Source organism: Chelonoidis abingdonii, chromosome 1 (genome assembly GCF_003597395.2).
Source record: "Chelonoidis abingdonii isolate Lonesome George chromosome 1, CheloAbing_2.0, whole genome shotgun sequence".
Taxonomy (NCBI): Eukaryota; Metazoa; Chordata; order Testudines; family Testudinidae; genus Chelonoidis; species Chelonoidis abingdonii.
The window spans coordinates 146,968,440-146,988,261 of record NC_133769.1 but is presented as its reverse complement, the minus strand read 5'-3'; the positions used below and the strand labels follow the sequence as shown (position 1 = coordinate 146,988,261).

General features: G+C 42.3%; 1 protein-coding gene across 1 annotated transcript in view; it reads right to left on the bottom strand.

Moving 5' to 3' along the window:
* Positions 1-19,822, bottom strand: part of LOC116837071 (natural killer cells antigen CD94-like) — a 75,012-nt gene that overhangs the window by 49,760 nt on the left and 5,430 nt on the right. Inside the window, exons 2-6 of the mRNA XM_075070984.1 lie at positions 19,385-19,480; positions 13,994-14,089; positions 13,480-13,572; positions 12,312-12,479; positions 11,178-11,329 (exon numbers count right to left, since the gene is read on the bottom strand). Coding sequence (XP_074927085.1) covers positions 11,178-11,329; positions 12,312-12,479; positions 13,480-13,572; positions 13,994-14,089; positions 19,385-19,478 — 603 coding nt within the window. The 5' untranslated portion in view covers positions 19,479-19,480. The remainder of the gene's footprint in view (positions 1-11,177; positions 11,330-12,311; positions 12,480-13,479; positions 13,573-13,993; positions 14,090-19,384; positions 19,481-19,822) is intronic.

Here is a 19,822-nt window from a genome sequence, read left to right as displayed (position 1 = left end):
GTTCTTGAACAGGCCAGTGTTCGAAATATGTGCATTCATGTACCTTTCCAGGCGCCAGCCTGGTTAATGTCAATGAAACCCACAGTGATCACAAGCGCCTGGAGAACCAATAGAGAATACCCTTTTCGATTATGTACTCGGATGTAGGGGGGTGGTGCCAGAATAGGCTTATGCGTCCATCTATCACCCCTCACAGTGAGGGAACCATTTGTGCAAAGCCATCCACATGTTCTGCACGTTCCCGGATACGTTCTTCTTAGGCAGGCTCGCGATTAATGGCCCTGCAAACATGCATCAACACCATTCCAACGGTCGACTTTCCCACTCCAAACTGGCTCGCGACCGATCAGTAGCTGTCTTGAGTTGCCAGCTTCCAGATTGCAATAGCCACCCGCTTCTCCACCGACAGGGCAGCTCTCAATCTCATGTCCTTGTGCTGCAGGGTGGGGGTCAGCTCCTCACACAGTCCCACGAAAGTGGCTTTTCTCATCCAAAAGTTCTGTAGCCACTGCTTGTCCTCCAAGACTTTCATGATGATGTGATCCCACCACTCAGTGCTTATTTCCCGAGCCCAAAAGCAGCATTCCACGCTGCTGAGCATGTCTGTGAATGCCACAAGCAATTTCGTGTCATACATATTATGGGACTCGCTATCATCATCGGACTCCTCACTGTCGCTTTGGATCTTAAGGAATAGCTCAACTGCCAAACGTGATGTGCTGGCGAGACTTGTCAGCATATTTCTCAGCAGTTCGGGGTCCATTTCCAGCAGACTGAAATGGAACACAGAATCATGCTGCACAGAAACCGTGGAAAGATGGCGCCAAATGTAGATGGGATTGCTGGGATGTGAAGCGATGGGAAGAGGTGCTCTGTGGGATAGCTGCCCATAATGCACCACTGCCAATACCGCTGCAAATGTGACCACACTGCAGCGCTGGTAGCTGTCAGTATGGCCACACTGCAGCGCTTTCCCTACGAAGACAGCTTTAACTCCCAGCACTGTACAGCTGCAAGTGTAGCCAAACTCTCAGGGTGTGGCTTGCATGCTGGAAGGCTGCTTGTGAGAGGCACAAGTGGAAATCTTTCAGCAAGGCAAGACTGCAGGGGAAGGGTAACACAGCTGCTCATTAGTCTAGATTGTATCCTGGTAAGTCAGAATGGGATTGTCATATTGTTGATGATATGGTTTGTAAGAGCAATAACATGCTCTTCATCCCTCTTCAGTGCAGAGACAAGGATTTGTCTGTAGGAGAGAGAGAGAGCCTGGAGCACTAGGCCTGGTGGAAGACCTGAGACCTGAACCATAGTCAGCAAAGTCAGGCCATGCCAGGAACCAAAATCAGGTCATGTATTAAAGCATATGCTTACATATTTACTGTCCAATACACGATCTTGGCAAAGGTATTGCTAATGTTACCAAAATACAGGCTTTCCTAAGAAATAACAGATATTGGGTACGTGTATGAACACATTCCAAAGAATCAGCCCAGGTACATCCTGACCTAACACAAAATAAGATGGTTTGACTGAAGCAATGAATAGGGATGTTTTGCCCAAGACACCTGGAGCAAGATACAAGAGGCGGTAACAAGCAGATGTCATGAAACACATAAGGGAATACCTAAGTTGTGTTCTATAAATGTCAAGGTACTTCTGTGTAATCCTTTGTGTGGTGTTGGGGACAGCAGAGATTCCTGATGCTGACTGAGCTGTTCCTTGCCACAGAGAACTCATGTCTTAGTATACCTGTAACCACAGAGCCAGGACACTAGTACTGTGCCATGAGGACAATAAACCCGTCTGAGTGCCTTTGTCACCAAACCGTACCTGTAGTCTTTCTTTACACTGAGGTCTGTGAATTAGCATGCTGTGCTATTGTAGCCCACAGACCTAACAGGGAGATATCTCTTTAAGAGATCTATTGGGGAGTGGGTAGGAGTGGGTTGTGTCTGGGTCATTGTTGCTAGGCAGATACACAATTAACGCTCCACAGCCAGAAGTTTCTGGAATTGGGTGTGGTAGTTTGGGGTATACTCATTAGATGCTCTGTTGCTGGGGTCAGACTCCATGAGGACAAGCAGTCATGGCAGCTGCTTTACGAAAGTCCATGTGCCCTGTGTGGGCTGAGAGAAGCTATGCCCAGGAGCAGAAAGGAGGCTGTTTTCACTAAGTCTGAAGCAGGTTAGTGATATTGTTAATCCTCCAACACGCAAGTTCTGGCAGATCCAATACCATGGTGATTAGAGCTCTATAAATATATGTAATAATAAAATAATTACAATATTAATAGTGATAATTTGCAGTATCTCAGAACATCTATACTATGAAGTTTAGCCGTATCTGAACATAGTTTTCAGTAACTGTGTTAGGTGAATTATGGCTGAACATAGTTTAACTATATGTATGGAGAAGAACAAACATTCAGCATTGTGTTAGCTAACCATGACTAAACCCTTACTATGAGCTCCATGATGAAAGCACAGTCTTGTAATCTGTGCAGTTTGTTCTGTTGATTGAAATGAGACAAGTTGTGAAGTGACTTACTCCTAACAAGAAGTGCAACAGAATCAGACCCATTGTGATTATAATTGACAGCATCCAGGATTTACCAACAAGATGAGCTGACCTCTCCCAAAATGAAGATCAAATCAAAGGGTAGGACATTTTTTATCAATTCTTCATTGCTAGAATGTAAATCATGTCTTCATTCTCCTGCTGTCACTGTTTGAGTTTCCCATGTTTATTGTGTAATTAATGGGAAGAAAAAAACAAAGGCAAAAAAATGTGTTCATGTGAGGGGTTGGATCACAGAAACTCCCTTGGGAGCTGCCGCCCGATATGCCAAGACTACTTCTACCCCTGCCTTCCCTGCCAGCTCAGGACTCCAGCACTCTGTCTTGCTGAGCCAGACACTCCCATCTGCTCCAACAAAGACCCAGGGTCTGAATTACTTGCCCCAAAATTGCAGGTTTATCTGAAAGCAGCTCACAGAAGTATGCTTGTCTTTAACACTCAGATGCCAAACTCCCAATGGGGTCTAAACCCTAATAAATCCATTTTACCCAGGTATAAAGCTTATGGCAAGGTAAACTCATAAATTGTTTCGCTCCTCTATAACATTGATAGCGGAGATAATGCATGTGTTTGCTTCCCCCATGGTATTACTACTCTCAAGTCAATTAATAAGTAAAAAGTGATTTATTAAATACAGAAGTAGGATTTAAGTGGTTCCAAGTAGTACAGACAGAACAAAGTAAGTCACAAGCACAATAAAATAACCGCAAATCTATGGTCTAATCCCAAACTGATTAACTAGATATCTCATACTTAGAGATGCTTCAGTAATTTTTTCCTCAGGACTGGACACCTTCCATGCCTGGGCACAATTCTTTCCCCTGGTAAAGCTCTTTCCACTCAGGTTGTAGCTAGGGGATTTTTCATTGATGGCTCCTCTCCTCACTTTGTTTCTGTCCACCCATTTAATGATCTTGTTGCAAAAGACAGTAGGAATCTTTTGTCCCTCGGTCTTCCACTCCCTCACTGGAAAAGCACCAGGTTAAAAGATGGATTCCATGTTCATGTGACATGATCACATGTCATTATAAACCTCAACAGATTCATTCGCCCAGCCTAAGTTTACAGGAAGGCTGGCCCTGCAAACAGAAGTTCCCCATCCCAGGTTTTCAAATTGTTTTTCCTTGGTTTGATGAAAAAGGATACGCCCGGTTAAGATTCCAGTTTACAGAGTAGCAGCCTAGTGTAGTCCTGGTATCCAACAAAAAGAACAGGAGTATTTTGGCCACCTTAGAGACAACACATATATGTGAGCATAGCTTCGTGCTTCTAACAAGCCACTTCATTGGATGCATACAACTATGAACATATGGTGAGGAAATATAATTACTTACATCAGAGAAACATGAAAAGGTGGGAGTTGCGCCAACCAACTCTCAAGAGCCTAATTCAATTAGATGAACTTGTTGTCCAACAGGAGAAAAAAACATTCTGTTAGTATTTAATCAGATATCCCATTTAAGGACAGGTTATATAAATACTTAACTTGAGGGAAAATAGATTCCATGTGTGTAATTGGCTCAGCCATTCCCAGTCTCTAATTTAAGCCTAAATGCATAGTGATCTAGTTTGTATTTCAATTCAAGTTCAGCCAGGTTCTCTCTTGGAATCTGTTTTGAAAAGCTTTTTCTGTTGCAAAATTCGCACCTAAAAATTTGTTAAATCACTATATGTTCCATCTCTATGCATACTGATAAGTGGGCTGTAGCCCATGAAGCTTACTGCTCAATAAATTGTAGTCTCTAAGGTGCCACAAGTATTCCTGTTCTTCTTCAGATTCCAAACCACCATTAATGGCCCACACTTTGCATATATTATAATAGGGCCTCAGAGTTATATCTCATCTTTCTAGTGTGTCAAATACAAGAGATACCTTTATGCAAATAGGATGACCACACTCCGAAGACAATAAGCTTTGTAATGATACCTTTACAGAGAACCTTTTGCATGAAGCATATTCCAAGTATTTCCAGCGAAGATACGGAGGTGTTAGTACCATGAGACCTCATCTGGAATACGTGTGCAGTTCTGGTCTCCCATGTTTAAGAAGGATGATTCAAACTGAACAGGTTCAGAGACAGGCTACTAGGATGATCTGAGGAATGGAAAACCTGTCTTATGAAAGGAGACTCAAAGAGCTTAGCTTGTTTAGCCTAACCAAAAGAAGGCTGAAGCAGATATGATTGCTCTTTAAATATATCAGAGGATTAAATATTAGGGGAGGAGAGGAATTATTTAAGCTTAATACCTGTCATAAACAGATAGTTAAGGGTTAATGCGTCGTTTACCTGTTAAAGTAGGTTAAGAAAGTTCACCAGGCCTAGCTGACACCCCTGACCAGAGGCCAATGAGGAACAAGATTTTTAAGGAAGGAGAAATTTTCCCTTGTTTAGATTTTCAGTTTCAATGGCATGAAAAAGATCAAAGGAACCAGCCTCTTATACAGTAGTAAGTTTTAGAAAGGAATAAATAGGTTATGTTATTTCTTGTAACCTATCTGTGCAATTAAGGTAGAATCAAATTGGATTTGGGTATTTTCATTGTGTACTAATAGTTTTTGCCAGGGAAACATCCTCTGTGTTTTCAATCTGTTGTTGTGAGAGTAGCTGGTATGCTAATCTCTCCAGAGGGTTTTCTTTACCTTTCTTTTCTTTAATTAAAGCCTTTTTCTTAATATCTGATTGATTTTCCTTGGTTTGAGATCCAAGGGGATTGGATCTGGATCCACCAGGAGCTGGTGGGAGAAAAGAGGGGGGATGGATTAATTTCTCTTTGTTTTTAAGATCCAAGGGGTTTTGGATCTGTGTTCACAGGAAATTGGTGAAAGTTTCTCAAAGGCTACCCAAGGAGAGAGTGCTTGTAAATGGTGGCAGCCAGACCAGATCTAAGCTGGTATTGAGCTTAGAGCTTCTCATGCAGGTCCCCCACATCTGTACCCTAAGTTAAGAGTGGGGAAGGATCTTGACATTACCAACATGGACACAAGAACAAATGGATTATAACTGGACACTGGAAGTTTAAGACTTGAAATTAGATGAAGGTTTTAACCAATAGAAGAGTGAAGTTCTGGAACAGCCTTCCCAAGGGACTTAGTGGGGGCAAAAGACATATCTGGCTTTAAGACTAAGCTTGATAAGTTTATGGAGGGGTGGTCATGATGGGATAGCTTAATTCTCGGCAATAATTTGGCAACTGATCTTTATCAGCAGGTAAGTATGCCCAGTGTCTGTGATGGGATGTTAGATGGGATGGGTCTGAGTTATACTACGAGAATTCTTTCCTGGGTGCTGGCTGGTGAGTCTTGCCCACATGATCAGGGTTTAACTGAATCACCATATTGGGGTTGGGAAGGAATTTTCCTCCAGGAAGATTGGGAAGAGGCCGTGGAGGTTTTTTGCCTTCTCTGCAGCATGGGGCGCAGGTCACTTGCTGGAGGATTCTCTGCACCTTGAGGTCTTCAAACCACAGTTTGAGACTTCAATAACTCAGATATAGGTTAGAGGGTTGTTATAGAAGTGGTGGGTGAAATTTTGTGGCCTGCATTGTGCGGAGATCAGACTACAGTTTCATAACGGTTCCTCTGACCTTAAAGTCTATGAGTCTAGATTATTCACTCATTATCAATTTTTTATAAAAATCATTAAATGCTGCAATGTCACAGTTCACATTTCCACTAAGCGTAACTGAACTGGAGCTGAAAGTAATTGCTTTATTCAGGAAATACAGACTTTTCAAAGGACATCAAACAGGAAATGTTTAGCTGTAACTGGTATTGAATAGGTGCAATTGTACTGAATTAGTGCATTATCAGTGAGTGCCTACAATTTTTTTCTATTAGATGAGATTTGCTGTTATGCAAGTGACTGTTAAATTGGCTTTCACAATGAAATAAAACTGCTCCAGTGAAACCACAGCAGCAGCTCAGCGTCTCACACATGCAGACACCCACCTCAACATGTTAACTTCAAAATGTCAGTGGGACCATTTAAAAGCTATAATTGTTAAGCCAGAGCACTTAAAATTAGACACTCGCATGGAATCCAGGCATTCTTACTAAATAGTGAATCTGGCCCTAAATGTTAAATAAGAAAATAGATTTTCTACATCATATATTCAGATCGTTAGAAATATCATATATTAAATATAACTACCTCACTAATCTTCACATTCCACAATTAGTGCGCAGCTTTGTCAGGAGTCTTTCCCCATTCCCACAAAATCTTTAGTAGGGGTCTCAGTCTGTTGAATGAAATTAAGATTATTCCCTTGCTTTACACTACCACACAGTACAGTACGGTAACTACAAGATCAAAGCTTAAGTAATCAGAACCCTGGAATATTTGGAGTAGCTGCTCTAATATCTCCAGACTTTCAGCTAATAGGGAGTAAAAGTGTTACAATGACCTTATTCAAGTACATTTAGGGCTTGATCCCAAGCTCACTGAATCACTCTCCCTTCCTTGTGTAGGTTGTGCAAGGATGTGCAGACTGACACTATACTGCAGACACCTTATGGCATTAAGGTAACTCAGTTCAGTAAAGTTTAAATCATATTGATTTAGGTTTAATATCTTTTGGGTACATTGTATTAAAAATATTGCTGTGTCCATTCTTTTGTGGAATTGTATGTAACTGCACCAGGAGCACGTGGGTGCTAATATAATTCCACAGGTCATGAGCCCTTTGTAGCCACTTGGAGAGGTTGCCACATATTAGTTCAAACTGGATTCTCTACAGACCAACAGTCAATGAAAGGATGTATGGATAAATACCTTAATTTTAAACAGGATCCCTGATCCACAGAGGGCCCAAGCCTTAGGGAGCTTGGAAGCTGGCTGCTGAACTTCCCGTGATCCTGGGCTGGCGGGACTAACCTGTATAGACGTGGGGCATTGCCAGAAAATCGAGGCAGGAGCGGCGCGAGGGTTTTTGGCACACTAGGCAGGGGTCTTCCCGCTCCTGGTCGTGGTGAATTCTGCGGCAGGGGGTCCTTCACACTCCAGGTCTTCGCGCGGCAATTCTGCGGCGTGTCTCTGGAATGAGTGAAGGAGCGCCGCGCAGAATTGCTGCGAAGACCCGGAGCAGGAAGGACCCCCCGCCGATTGCCGCCGAAAGTGGCAAAATGCCCGCCCATCCATCCAACCTAGCACGCCACCTCGCCTAAATGAAGACCGCCCTGATTCGAGGGATGTAATATTCCCTTCTCTATCAACATTGGTTAGGCCTCATCTGGAGTACTGTGTCCCGTTTTGGGCCTCACACTAATAGAGGATATGGAAAAATTGGAAAGAGTCCAGCGGAGGGCCACAAAATGATTAGGGGGCTGGAGCACATGACTTATGGAAAAGGCTGAGGGAACTTGGATTGTATAGTCTGCAGAAGAGAAGAATGAGGGGGATTGATAGCTGCTTTCTGCTACCTGAAAGGGGGTTCCAAAGCGAATGGATCTAGACTCTTCTCAGTGGTAGCCTGATGACAGACAGGATAATGGTCTCAATTGCAGTGGGGAGTTTAAGTTGATTTAGGAAAAACTTTTGCACTCAAGAGTGGTGAAGCAACTGGATCGGGTTCCTAGGAGTGGTGTGAATCTCCTTCCTTAGACGTTTTTAAGGTCAGGCTTGACAAGCCTTGTCTGGGATGATTTAGTTGGGAACTGGTCCCGCTTTGAGCAGGGGTTGGACTAGATGCCTCCTGAGGTCCCTTCCAACCCTGATATTCTATGATTCTAATCCTGGCTTGTACACTAAGACAGCTTGGCAAGATCTTCAGCTGGTATGATTTGGTGAAGTTTCATTGCTTCAGTGGCTCTATATCAAGTTACATCAGCTAGGAATCCAGCCTCTTCATCTTTTGTCATTTCAATTCTAGTTAAAAATTTGAACAAACAGGTTGCTGAAGGAACTGTGAACTTCCAGAGAATAGCTTCAAACACATTTAGACTGGGAATCTAAACGAGCACTGGTAAAGTGCACAAACGGAGGGAGAAGGAGCAGCTGTGTTTCCCATTCAGCACAAAGCTCTCACTTAGTCCTTTGGTACTGGAGTAACCTGAATATTGTTCTGGTTTGATAAAGTAACAGTTCCACATAGTCCAGTTGCCTGGGTGTAAGATAGACTGGAATCCCCGGGACGGTCTGTGACTCCATAGTAGGCACTTATAATGCTTAGAGTCACATTGTAGGTTTTGGAACTAATTATAGAACACAGCCAGTTTGGATCTCTGCTCTGCGTCCTTGACAGCCTGCCCTAAGGTTGATACTCATGGTCATGAGCCACTCCAGGCAGGTGACAGTGCCAAATTTAATACTTCATTTGTTTAAGCACAACTCAAGCTGTAGAACTCGTGATGTTAGCTCTGGAGGCTCCAGTTCAATCTGTGGACCTAACCAAGATTGCAGTTTGCTATAAAATGGAAGCTGATCTGGGATTCAAACTGCTGACCGAGATTTGTGAGACCAGCTTGCTCTGTTCAGGGAAGTATATACCCACCTTCAGTGTGAGTGACACATACCCCCTGTGTGCCCAACCCACAGAGCATGTGAGTGTGTTACACGCTGCCAGCTGGAGTTATTTTCTTACTCAGGCTTTAGCTCTAGACACCACAGCTCAATCCCCAGTCACCGAGATGGTGATCTCTTCCTCTCCATCCCTCTTTTGTCTCTGTATGAGCCTCATTGATTGTATTTTGTTTGAATTTACATTGCAAGCTCTTTGGGACAAATGTGTTTTTTTTTCCATAAACACACCCAGTACACAATAACTTCATATTTTTTACAGAATTTATTCATATTTTGCACTAAAACCTCTGAAATCAACTCTTATCAACCAGATGGGAACGACAGTTATTCAGTATGGTGGGAGTGCTCTGGTTGGCTGGAGAAGATTCCGTTTGGGGTCTCTGCCCTGCTTCTTGACAGTCTGCGTGTGTTTTATCACCTGAAACTGCAGCCCCTCAGTCTGAATGGTAACACAGAAATTGAAGTGATTTCTCTTTGTCTTTGGAAACATCCCAGGATGTGTGTCTCGGATGCTGTGATCCTCAGGCTTCAGCTAATTAGCTCTCTTCATACAAATCAGCGATATTGTGTGTACAATTATCGGAGGAGGCTTCTCCTGCTCTCAGAAGTACACAGGATCTCTCCAGGCTCTTTCTTTTTACTTGGAAACCTGGGTTGGAAAGCTACATTTAACACTCAGCCATGCCATTTTTGTAAAATCACAAACAGTGTCATTGCATTTGCTGCCTAAATATTGGATTAACTAGTCTACCAATTAATTTCACTTCTCAGAATAACATGTCCTGCAAGATGAGCTATGAAAAGCATTTCTTTGTGATTTGGAATTTTTTTGGGGTGAGATTGTTAATTTAGCTGAGATGGTCTTTGTTTTCTATTTACTGCAGTGTTGTACAATTTAATGTTCAGGGCTAGGAGGGTGTTCTCTTCTTTTCCTCATTAAGTGTAATGGTGAATCACCCTTAGTCAATGTTTCAGCTTTGAAATGTCCCATTTTAGAATATTGTGAATGTCTATATTCATTTGTACTTTGACAGAGTTACACCTACCACTGTTAATGTTATTCAATTGTTTTTATATGTTTATGGTTTAATTCAACACATCCAAATGGCACCACTCTTCCTGCGAGAATTGTAAAAGTAAAAATACAAACAACTCTATTGTTCATAGCAATGCCAGAGTGTAAATTCTGTAAGAAATGCACAAGGATGTAAACACAAGTGAACAACTTCTAGATCTGCCAGAGACTTACAGGTCAGTGGAATAAGCTGTGCCATCCTCCCACACCAGCTTGTAGCAGCTCCTTACGGAATAGTCCAATCCAGTGAAAACACACCAGACTGTTTATGAAATCCTGTTTGGGAACAAGACTACAATCATTTACATCAATCCCCATTGGTAGGTGTATGGATACCAGGGATGAGAATAAGGTTGATGTGTCCAAACAGGACCAGTGTTTCGTAATGCCCATACGTTGCCAATCACACCCATTTTTCCTAAAATTCAGCCATAGATTTTATGGATTTTTGCCCAATTTAATCGGCACTGTCCTCATGGGAAGCATCACAGCTACTCTGGCTAGAACGAACCTGATGAGGATCCCTGAGAACAAGTCAACATCAGCCAGAAGTATCACTAATGAGAGAGATGAGGAGTTCTCTTCCCAAGCAGCACAGAGACTAACCTAACAGCATTTCCAGCCTCTGTTAAAGAGAGACAAAGCTTGATTTTATTCTCAGATTCATTTCATTGACTTCAGTGGAGGAAGTCCTGATTCATGATGGAGTGAGAGGAGACTCAGACCCTAAGAAAGGACTCTGTGCCTTCCTCATGCTATACACTCCCTTTAATCACTCCTGAAGTCAGTGATAAAATTTGCATTGACTCCTTCTCTGGTGCCCAAAATTTGCCCAGTGTCTCGTGGGGACACAACTCTGAATACAACACAAGCAGTTTAGAGGGTCATTTTACCCTGCCAGTGTTATTTTTCATTTTATACCCATATCCCACTTCACCACCAGATGGATACTGGGCAAGTATAGTTTGGAAAATACAGGAAAATAAGGCAAAGGGTAAATTCCCTACCAGTTCTTCCTTGTTCTCTATCCTCAGCAGTCTGGAGCCCTGAGACGAGCAGTATTCTCTACTCTTCTGCCAGGAACTCCTTTCATGTGTAAAATGGTAACACGTCCCTCTATACTGTATCCAGCCCTCAGGGCAAGAGCTGCATTTATCTCCTTGAAAAAGAGAGCAATACAGAACTGGCATATTTCTTTATTGATGAGTGTGATGCAGTTTGATACTGAATGTCACCATGTACTAGCTAGTGTGTATATTTCTCACTGGGAATGTAGTGTTTGTCTTGCAGGCTAGAATGAAGCTGATGTTGGTGCCTGAAAAAATAACCTGGTGTATGGGATACTTGAGTCAAGGCTCTTTTCTGAATCAGGCAGAGCAAAGACTTAACCCTGATTCTCCCTCATCCCACGTGAGACTCCTCAACAACAAGCTATTGGCTGCTCTGGGGTTTCTCTGTTTTTTTCATGGAAAACTTTGAAAGGTCTTGGTTTATCCCAACATGAAATGAGAAAATTTTGAATTCTCAAAAGTGCTCATGGGACAGGAAACGTGTTTCCCATCCAGCTCCATTCAGATCACAATGAACAAGAAAGGTAATGAGAGCAATTGTGCAGGAGCTAGCAACAGTGAGATGCCTTTCTGAACAACTTGCTTCTGTTGCAGATGAGTCATCATCATCATGGCCTAGTTTTCAAAGTGATAGCAACAATGATGTTGACTAGGATGAAAATATGATATCCCATCTAGCGCAGTGTTAGTGCTGTGGGAGGGAAGTGCATGAGGGTCTCTATGTGCAGCAGCCTATTTGTCTGTTGCATTTTTCAAAATCTCTCTGTTTATCAGTGTCTTTCCCTTGTACTGTTGAGAGATGCAAGTTGGGAAGGAGCCGCCCAGGTTCCCTTACTTTGAAGCTAGTGAGACAGGGATCATTGATTATGTCCACTATTAAGGACACCATATTTTTGCTAAGATTTGTTTGTGTCTTTCCATGTAATTAATATTTAGATGAGGCCCTTGTACATTTTTTGCACAGGGGCAGAAGTACCTTTTGTTGTTAATATGGACAAGAAGAGCTGGATTCTGATTAAGCCACGATATTACCATAAAGGATATAACAAAAGAGTGAGCTCTGATCGATACCTTCCCTTTTCACAGCTTTTGAGAGTTCTGTGTTATTGGCTTGGAGAACATCTCTTTGTTGCGTGCAGTTTTTCAGGGTTTCCTCCAACTGGGTGAAGTTTTTCAGAATAGCCTGTTTCTCGATAAGTTCCTCTTTCTGTCTTCTCACTTGAAGGGAAGCCTGGAGAACTTAAATCCACATCCCAAAAAATCAGTTAAAACAAAATTCAATAAACTTATATAAATTGTTTGCCTTTTGCATTATAAGGATGCTAACAGTGATTGTGACAGTTGTCATTATGGCTTACATACTGGGGATTGAACTGAAGACCTTGTGAGCTAAAAAGCATGAACTGATACAATTTGAGTGCAAAGACCTGGTCTACCCTGGAAGGATAGATCAACATAGATACAGTAGTCAGGAGTGTGAAAGAAACATTACCCCAAATTATGTAATTATACCAACTTAACCCCAGCACAGATACAGCTTAGTCTTAAATCAGAAGGACTCGTAGGACCACCTCTCTCCCTAGGATTCAGAACTGCAGCAGCAATACAAGACGTAGCTTCAAAGTGGTGTCTATACAGATATTCGTAAAGCATTAGTGCAACCCCTGCTAGCCTTAGCGTACGTCTACGCTACCCATCAAATTGGCGGTTAGTGATCTATCAGGGATCGATTTATCATGTCTCATCTAGATGATAAATCGATCCCTGAACACACTCCCCGTCGACTCCGGAACTCCACCAGGATGAGAGGCGGAAGCAGAGTCGATGGGGGAGCCGCAGACGTTGATCCCACGCCATGAAGACAGGCGGTAAGTCAGTCTAAGATACATGGACTTCAGCTATGCTATTCTAGTGTAGCTGAATTTGCGTATCTTAGATCGTTTCCCCGCCCTCGCCCCATTGTAGACCAGGCCTGAGTCTGTTGACCTGGGCTAAAAGGTTTGCTCCTGCTCATTCCAAACTGCTGTGTAGACACACTCTTAAAGGCACCTCAGCTTCTCACATGTTTTACTGGGAAAATTCAAATCTGAATACCAATTGTTTTTCACAAAGTAATGCAGACTATGACAGGGCCTCACACATGCATTTACACATATCACTCAAATACTTATTAGACTATCCCTTCTAAATGTTATAATGGTTCAGATAATGGTTTGTTGCCTTCTTGGCAAATACTTACACTTGGCACCCAAAACCCCTGCAGTTACCAGCAAAGCCAGGCAGAGGAGCCCCAGAATCATTGAAAGGAGCCATGGTGAAGATGGAGGAGAGTCTAACAGAGATAAGAGAGAAAATGAAAGATGACTGGATCTCTGGTATCAGGTCAGAGCTCTCAGCCACACCAGTCTACCAAAGCCAGAACTAACCTGTATGGAGCTAAACCAATCCAATAATAATAGCTATTGAATACGTGCTCAATAAATCTCGTGTGAATTGAGAAGACGTGGAGAAAACAGTCTCTCCTGGTGAAGTCCAGATCTGTCACATCCCAATTTCTGCCCAGGCATTGGCACAGTGTGGTCCTAAGCGAGCTCCCATTAACATGCCATTTCCTTCCACAGTAGACAAAATTCTAATTTTATTGTTCCTTAAACATGAGGCCACAGGCAGCCACTACACCAGGAGGAGGATGTTTGACTATGAACACTTTGATAAAAGAAAGTAAGGAGCCAGAAGCTCATACTGCATAACACCTTTCCTCTCTGCAGTTGTAGGTCTTTGTTGCCTCTGCTGCTTTGAAGGAGTGTGAAACTTCAGATCAGAGTAGGTTATTTCCTGCTCACTGGTTTCTGGATGGAAAGACAGCTCTATGAAATTGTCATCGCAGTAGGTGGGAACATAACTTCATAGATGTTAAGGCTAGAAGACGAGTTAAGGCTAGAAGAAACCGACATATGAACATCAGGTCTTGAGTTGTCCTGCGTAATGTAACACAGACCATAGAACCATGACCACTGTATAATTTCCTATTTCCCAAGACTAATAACTTTGGTTGTGAATTGGGCCATATCCTTTTAGAAAGAGAATAAATCTTCATTTAAAGACTCCAAATGGTGGAGAATTATCACATTCCTGGTTACCTGTTTCCACTGGTAATTACACACATTGTTTAAATTGTGTCAGATTTCCAATTTGACCTTTATCAGAGTCATCCAATAGAAGCAGAAACAATAGCATGTGACTTAGGTGACAGACATCACATTGATCCAATAGTGAAGTATGAAACAGCCTCTGTGAAACTTCTTGAAGCAATAGCCACTGCAAATAGTTGAGCGCTACTCCAAGCTTGGACAATAAATATACTATACACTGAATAATATTCATTAGAGAAACCCATCTTTTAAAAATTGAAGCCTGTTCTTTAGATAAGTCATGAACAGAACAAGGGTGAATTTCTCTGAGAATCAGATTCAGTTGTGGACTTCGGGAACTATGGAATAGCTACGGGATAGCTACCCACAGTGCAACGCTTCAGAAATCGACGCTCGCCTCAGTACATGGATGCACACCACCGAATTATTGTGCTTTTAGCATGCATATAGGTTCTTTTATTGTTTTAAAATATGTTTTCTCTTTAATGCTTTTTTCACTAAGAATAAATACAGTTTGCTTGGTGAAGGTTGGTTGGTACCTGGACCACACTGTTCTAGCCCTTGTAAAAGAGTTAACTGCAGGTGCTGGTCCCTGATCAGACCTGCTGGAAAATCACAATTAGGTGCAGAGGTACTGCAAGCCTATCCCCCCAGAAGACTAGATGTGATCTCTGCCTCAAGAGATGTGACATCTGGGAAGCCGAAATCTTCAGTGGGTGCCCTCAAGGAAGAGCTAGAGGAAGGTCAAAGATGTAGTTAAGCCTGGAACCTCCAGTCAGACAGCCCCTGCGCTGTTGAGGAGGATTAAAGGCCCAAGGAAGCAGAGCAGTCAATGGGAGCAGAGGAAAACCTTCCCATAGGTGGGACCCTCCTTCCAGATGGTGCTGGGGTTGCCTCTCACACTGAGGTTACCTCTTCGGGGGAGGGAACTCCAGTTGCTAGGAAAAGGCAGGTGTTAGTAATGGGAGATTCAATAATTAGAAACGTAGATAGCTGGGTTTGTGATGACCGAGAGAACCGTATGGTGACTTGTCTGCTTGGTGCGAAGATTGCAGGTCTCTCGAGGCATCTAGACAGACATGTGTAGTGCTGGGGAGAAGCCGGTGGTCTTGGTATATGTAGGTACCAATGACATAGGGAAGGGTAGGAGAGATGTCCTGGAAGCCAAATTTAGGCTGCTAAGGAAGAGACTGAAATCCAGGACCTCTATGGTAGCATTCTTAGAAATGCTTCCAGTTCCACGTGCAGGGCCAAGTAGGCAGGCAGAGCTTCAGAGTCTCAATGTGTGGATGAGATGATGGTGTAGAGAGGAGGGGTTTACATTCATTAGGAACTGGGGAAACTTTTGGGATGAGGGAGCCTATACAGAAGAGATGGGCTCCACCTAAACCAAAGTGGAACCAAACTCTGGCACTAAACATTAAAAAGGTTGTGGAGCAGTTTTTAAACTAGGAGATGGGGGAAAGCCGACTGCTGCAGAGGAGCACGTGGTTCGGACACAGACTTCTCTCAGGGGAGAGTCTAATGATGGAGAATCTCCAGGTTATAGTCAGGAGGAGAGGATGGAAGAGGATAATGTAAGGGTCAGATCAGATGATAAACAGTCACATAAAAAAGAATCTGACACACCAGAAAAGGGGCAGACAAATAAACAGGACAAGTTTTTAAAGTGCTTGTACACAAATGCTAGAAGTCTAAATAATAAGATGGGTGAACTAGAGTGCCTTGTGATAAAGGAGGATATTGATATAATAGGCATCACAGAAACCTGGTGGACTGAGAGCAATCAATGGGACACAATCATTCCGGGGTACAAAATATATCAGAAGGACAGAACAGGTCATGGGTGCAGGGGGGGAGTGCACTATATATGTGAAAGAAAATGTAGATTCAAATGAAGTAAAAATCTTAAGTGAATCCACATGTTCCATAGAATCTCTATGGATAGAAATTTCATGCTCTAATAAAAATATAACATTAGGGATCTATTATCGACCACCTGACCAGGACAGTAATAGTGATGATGATGAAATGCTAAGGGAAATTAGAGAGGCTATCAAAATTAAGAACCCAATAATAGTGGGGGATTTCAATTATCCCCATATTGACTGGGAACATTTCACTTCAGGACGAAATGCAGAGATAAAATTTCTCGATACTTTAAATGACTGCTTCATGGAGCAGCTGGTACGGGAACCCAAGGGGAGAGGCAACTCTAGATTTAATCCTGAGTGAGTGAGCAGCAGGAGCTGGTCCAAGAGGTAACTATACAGGACCGCTTGGAAATAGTGACCATAATATACAAAGCATTCAACATCCCTGTGGTGGGAAGAACATCTCAACAGCCCCAACACTGTGGCATTTAATTTCAAAAAAGGGGAACTATGCAAAAATGAGGGGGTTAGTTAAACAAAAGTTAAAAGGTACAGTGACTAAAGTGAAATCCCTGCAAGTTGCATGGGCCCTTTTTAAAGACACCATAATAGAGGCCCAACTTCAATGTATACCCCAAATTAAAAAACACAGTAAAAGAACTAAAAAAGAGCCACGTGGCTTAACAACCATGTAAAAGAAGCAGTGAGAGATAAAAAGACTTCCTTTAAAAAGTGGAAGTCAAATCCTAGTGAGGCAAATAGAAAGGAGCATAAACACTGCCAGCTTAAGTGCAAGAGTGTAATAAGAAAAGCCAAAGAGGAGTTTGAAGAACGGCTAGCCAAAAACTCCAAAGGTAATAACAAAATGTTTTTTTAAGTACATCAGAAGCAGGAAGCCTGCTAAACAACCAGTGGGGGCCCCTTGACGATCGAGATACAAAAGGAGCGCTTAAAGACGATAAAGTCATTGCGGAGAAACTAAATGGATTCTTTGCTTCAGTCTTCACGGCTGAGGATGTTAGGGAGATTCCCAAACCTGAGCTGGCTTTTGTAGGTGACAAATCTGAGGAACTGTCACAGATTGAAGTGTCACTAGAGGAGGTTTTGGAATTAATTGATAAACTCAACATTAACAAGTCACGGGACCAGATGGCATTCACCCAAGAGTTCTGAAAGAACTCAAATATGAAGTTTGGAACTATTTAACTAAGGTTTGTAACCTGTCCTTTAAATCGGCTTCTGTACCCATGACTGGGAAGTTAGCTAATGTAACGCCAATATTTAAAAAGGGCTCTAGAGGTGATCCCGGCAATTACAGACTGGTAAGTCTAACGTCGGTACCGGGCAAATTAGTCGAAACAATAGTTAAGAATAAAATTGTCAGACACATAGAAAAACATAAACTGTTGAGCAATAGTCAACATGGTTTCTGTAAAGGGAAATCGTGTCTTACTAATCTATTAGAGTTCTTTGAAGGGGTCAACAAACATGTGGACAAGGGGATCCAGTGGACATAGTGTACTTAGATTTCCAGAAAGCTTTGACAAGGTCCCTCACCAAAGGCTCTTACGTAAATTAAGCTGTCATGGGATAAAAGGGAAGGTCCTTTCATGGATTGAGAACTGGTTAAAAGACAGGGAACAAAGGGTAGGAATTAATGGTAAATTCTCAGAATGGAGAGGGGTAACTAGTGGTGTTCCCCAAAAGGTCAGTCCTAGGACCAATCCTATTCAATTTATTCATAAATGATCTGGAGAAAGGGGTAAACAGTGAGGTGGCAAAGTTTGCAGATGATACTAAACTGCTCAAGATAGTTAAGACCAAAGCAGACTGTGAAGAACTTCAAAAAGATCTCACAAAACTAAGTGATTGGGCAACAAAATGGCAAATGAAATTTAATGTGGATAAATGTAAAGTAATGCACATTGGAAAAAATAACCCCAACTATACATACAATATGATGGGGGCTAATTTAGCTACAACAAATCAGGAAAAAGATCTTGGAGTCATCGTGGATAGTTCTCTGAAGATGTCCACACAGTGTGCAGAGGCGGTCAAAAAAGCAAACAGGATGTTAGGAATCATTAAAAAGGGGATAGAGAATAAGACTGAGAATATATTATTGCCCTTATAAATCCATGGTATGCCCACATCTTGAATACTGTGTACAGATGTGGTCTCCCTCACCTCAAAAAAGATATATTGGCACTAGAAAAGGTTCAGAAAAGGGCAACTAAAATGATTAGGGGTTTGGAGAGGGTCCCATATGAGGAAAGATTAAAGAGGCTAGGACTCTTTCAGCTTGGAAAAAGAGGAGACTAAGGGGGATATGATAGAGGTATATAAAATCATGAGTGATGTGGAGAAAGTGGATAAGGAAAAGTTATTTACTTATTCCCATAATACAAGAACTAGGGTCCACACAAATGAAATTAATAGGCAGCAGGTTTAAACAAATAAAAGGAAGTTCTTCTTCACGCAGCGCACAGTCAACTTGTGGAACTCCTTACATGAAGGAGGTTGTGAAGCTGGGACTATAACAGTGTTTAAAAGAGAACTGGATAAATTCATGGTGGTTAAGTCCATAAATGGCTATTAGCCAGGATGGGTAAGGAATGGTGTCCCTAGCCTCTGTTTGTCAGAGGATGGAGATGGATGGCAGGAGAGAGATCACTTGATCATTGCCTGTTAGGTTCACACCCTCTGGGGCACCTGGCATTGGCCACTGTCGGTAGACAGATACTGGGCTAGATGGACCTTTGGTCTGACCCAGTACGGCCGTTCACCTGTCAACAGGCAAACTAGTCTCTTCCCTCATAAAGGGCCAGTACTACCCGCCTGTGACACAAGGGTTTTATTAACTTCATAATAAAATAATTGTTGTTTCCAGGGCTTTTTGTAAGGCACAAAAGCCAACTCCTTCCCATACCTGGGGGGCTGCTTTGTATCACACACAGACTGACAAAGCTAACAAAATAGTTTTTTACATTGGCATTTTGAGAAAAAAAACTCTGACACAGATTCTTGTATTTGTAGTATAAAGTTCAAGAAGCGGAGTTGAGTGGGGCCAAAAGCATAATGTTAGACATAGATTCAGGAGATTATAAATATACAGTACCTATGATCCTGGTGTGCTTTGGTCTTTGTTTTCTCTTCTGCTCTGCAGGAGAATGAAATCTGAGGTCCTTATAGGTCACTGACTGCTCACTCATTTCTGGTGAGTTGGCCTATCTGCCATCAAATGGGTAGTATGTTCTGTGGCCTTTGTTAATGTGGGATTAAGTTCGAGAGCAAGTAGAGCCTCATCACCTGAGCCAACTGAACAGCTGTTCCTGTACTTGGCTCCTGTTCATCGTGATCCTCTTACCGCAAAAGCTAGAAAGCTCATTTACTCGAAATACAAATCCAATGTTCATCACTCAGTTCACTCAATTACCGATCTCTGAATTTCTATCCAATAACAAGACACTCCATCTCATCCCGGTGGGTGATGATTTGGCTCACATATACACACTTTTGGCTTACATATACACACCTGGCTGGTCTTGAAATGGTC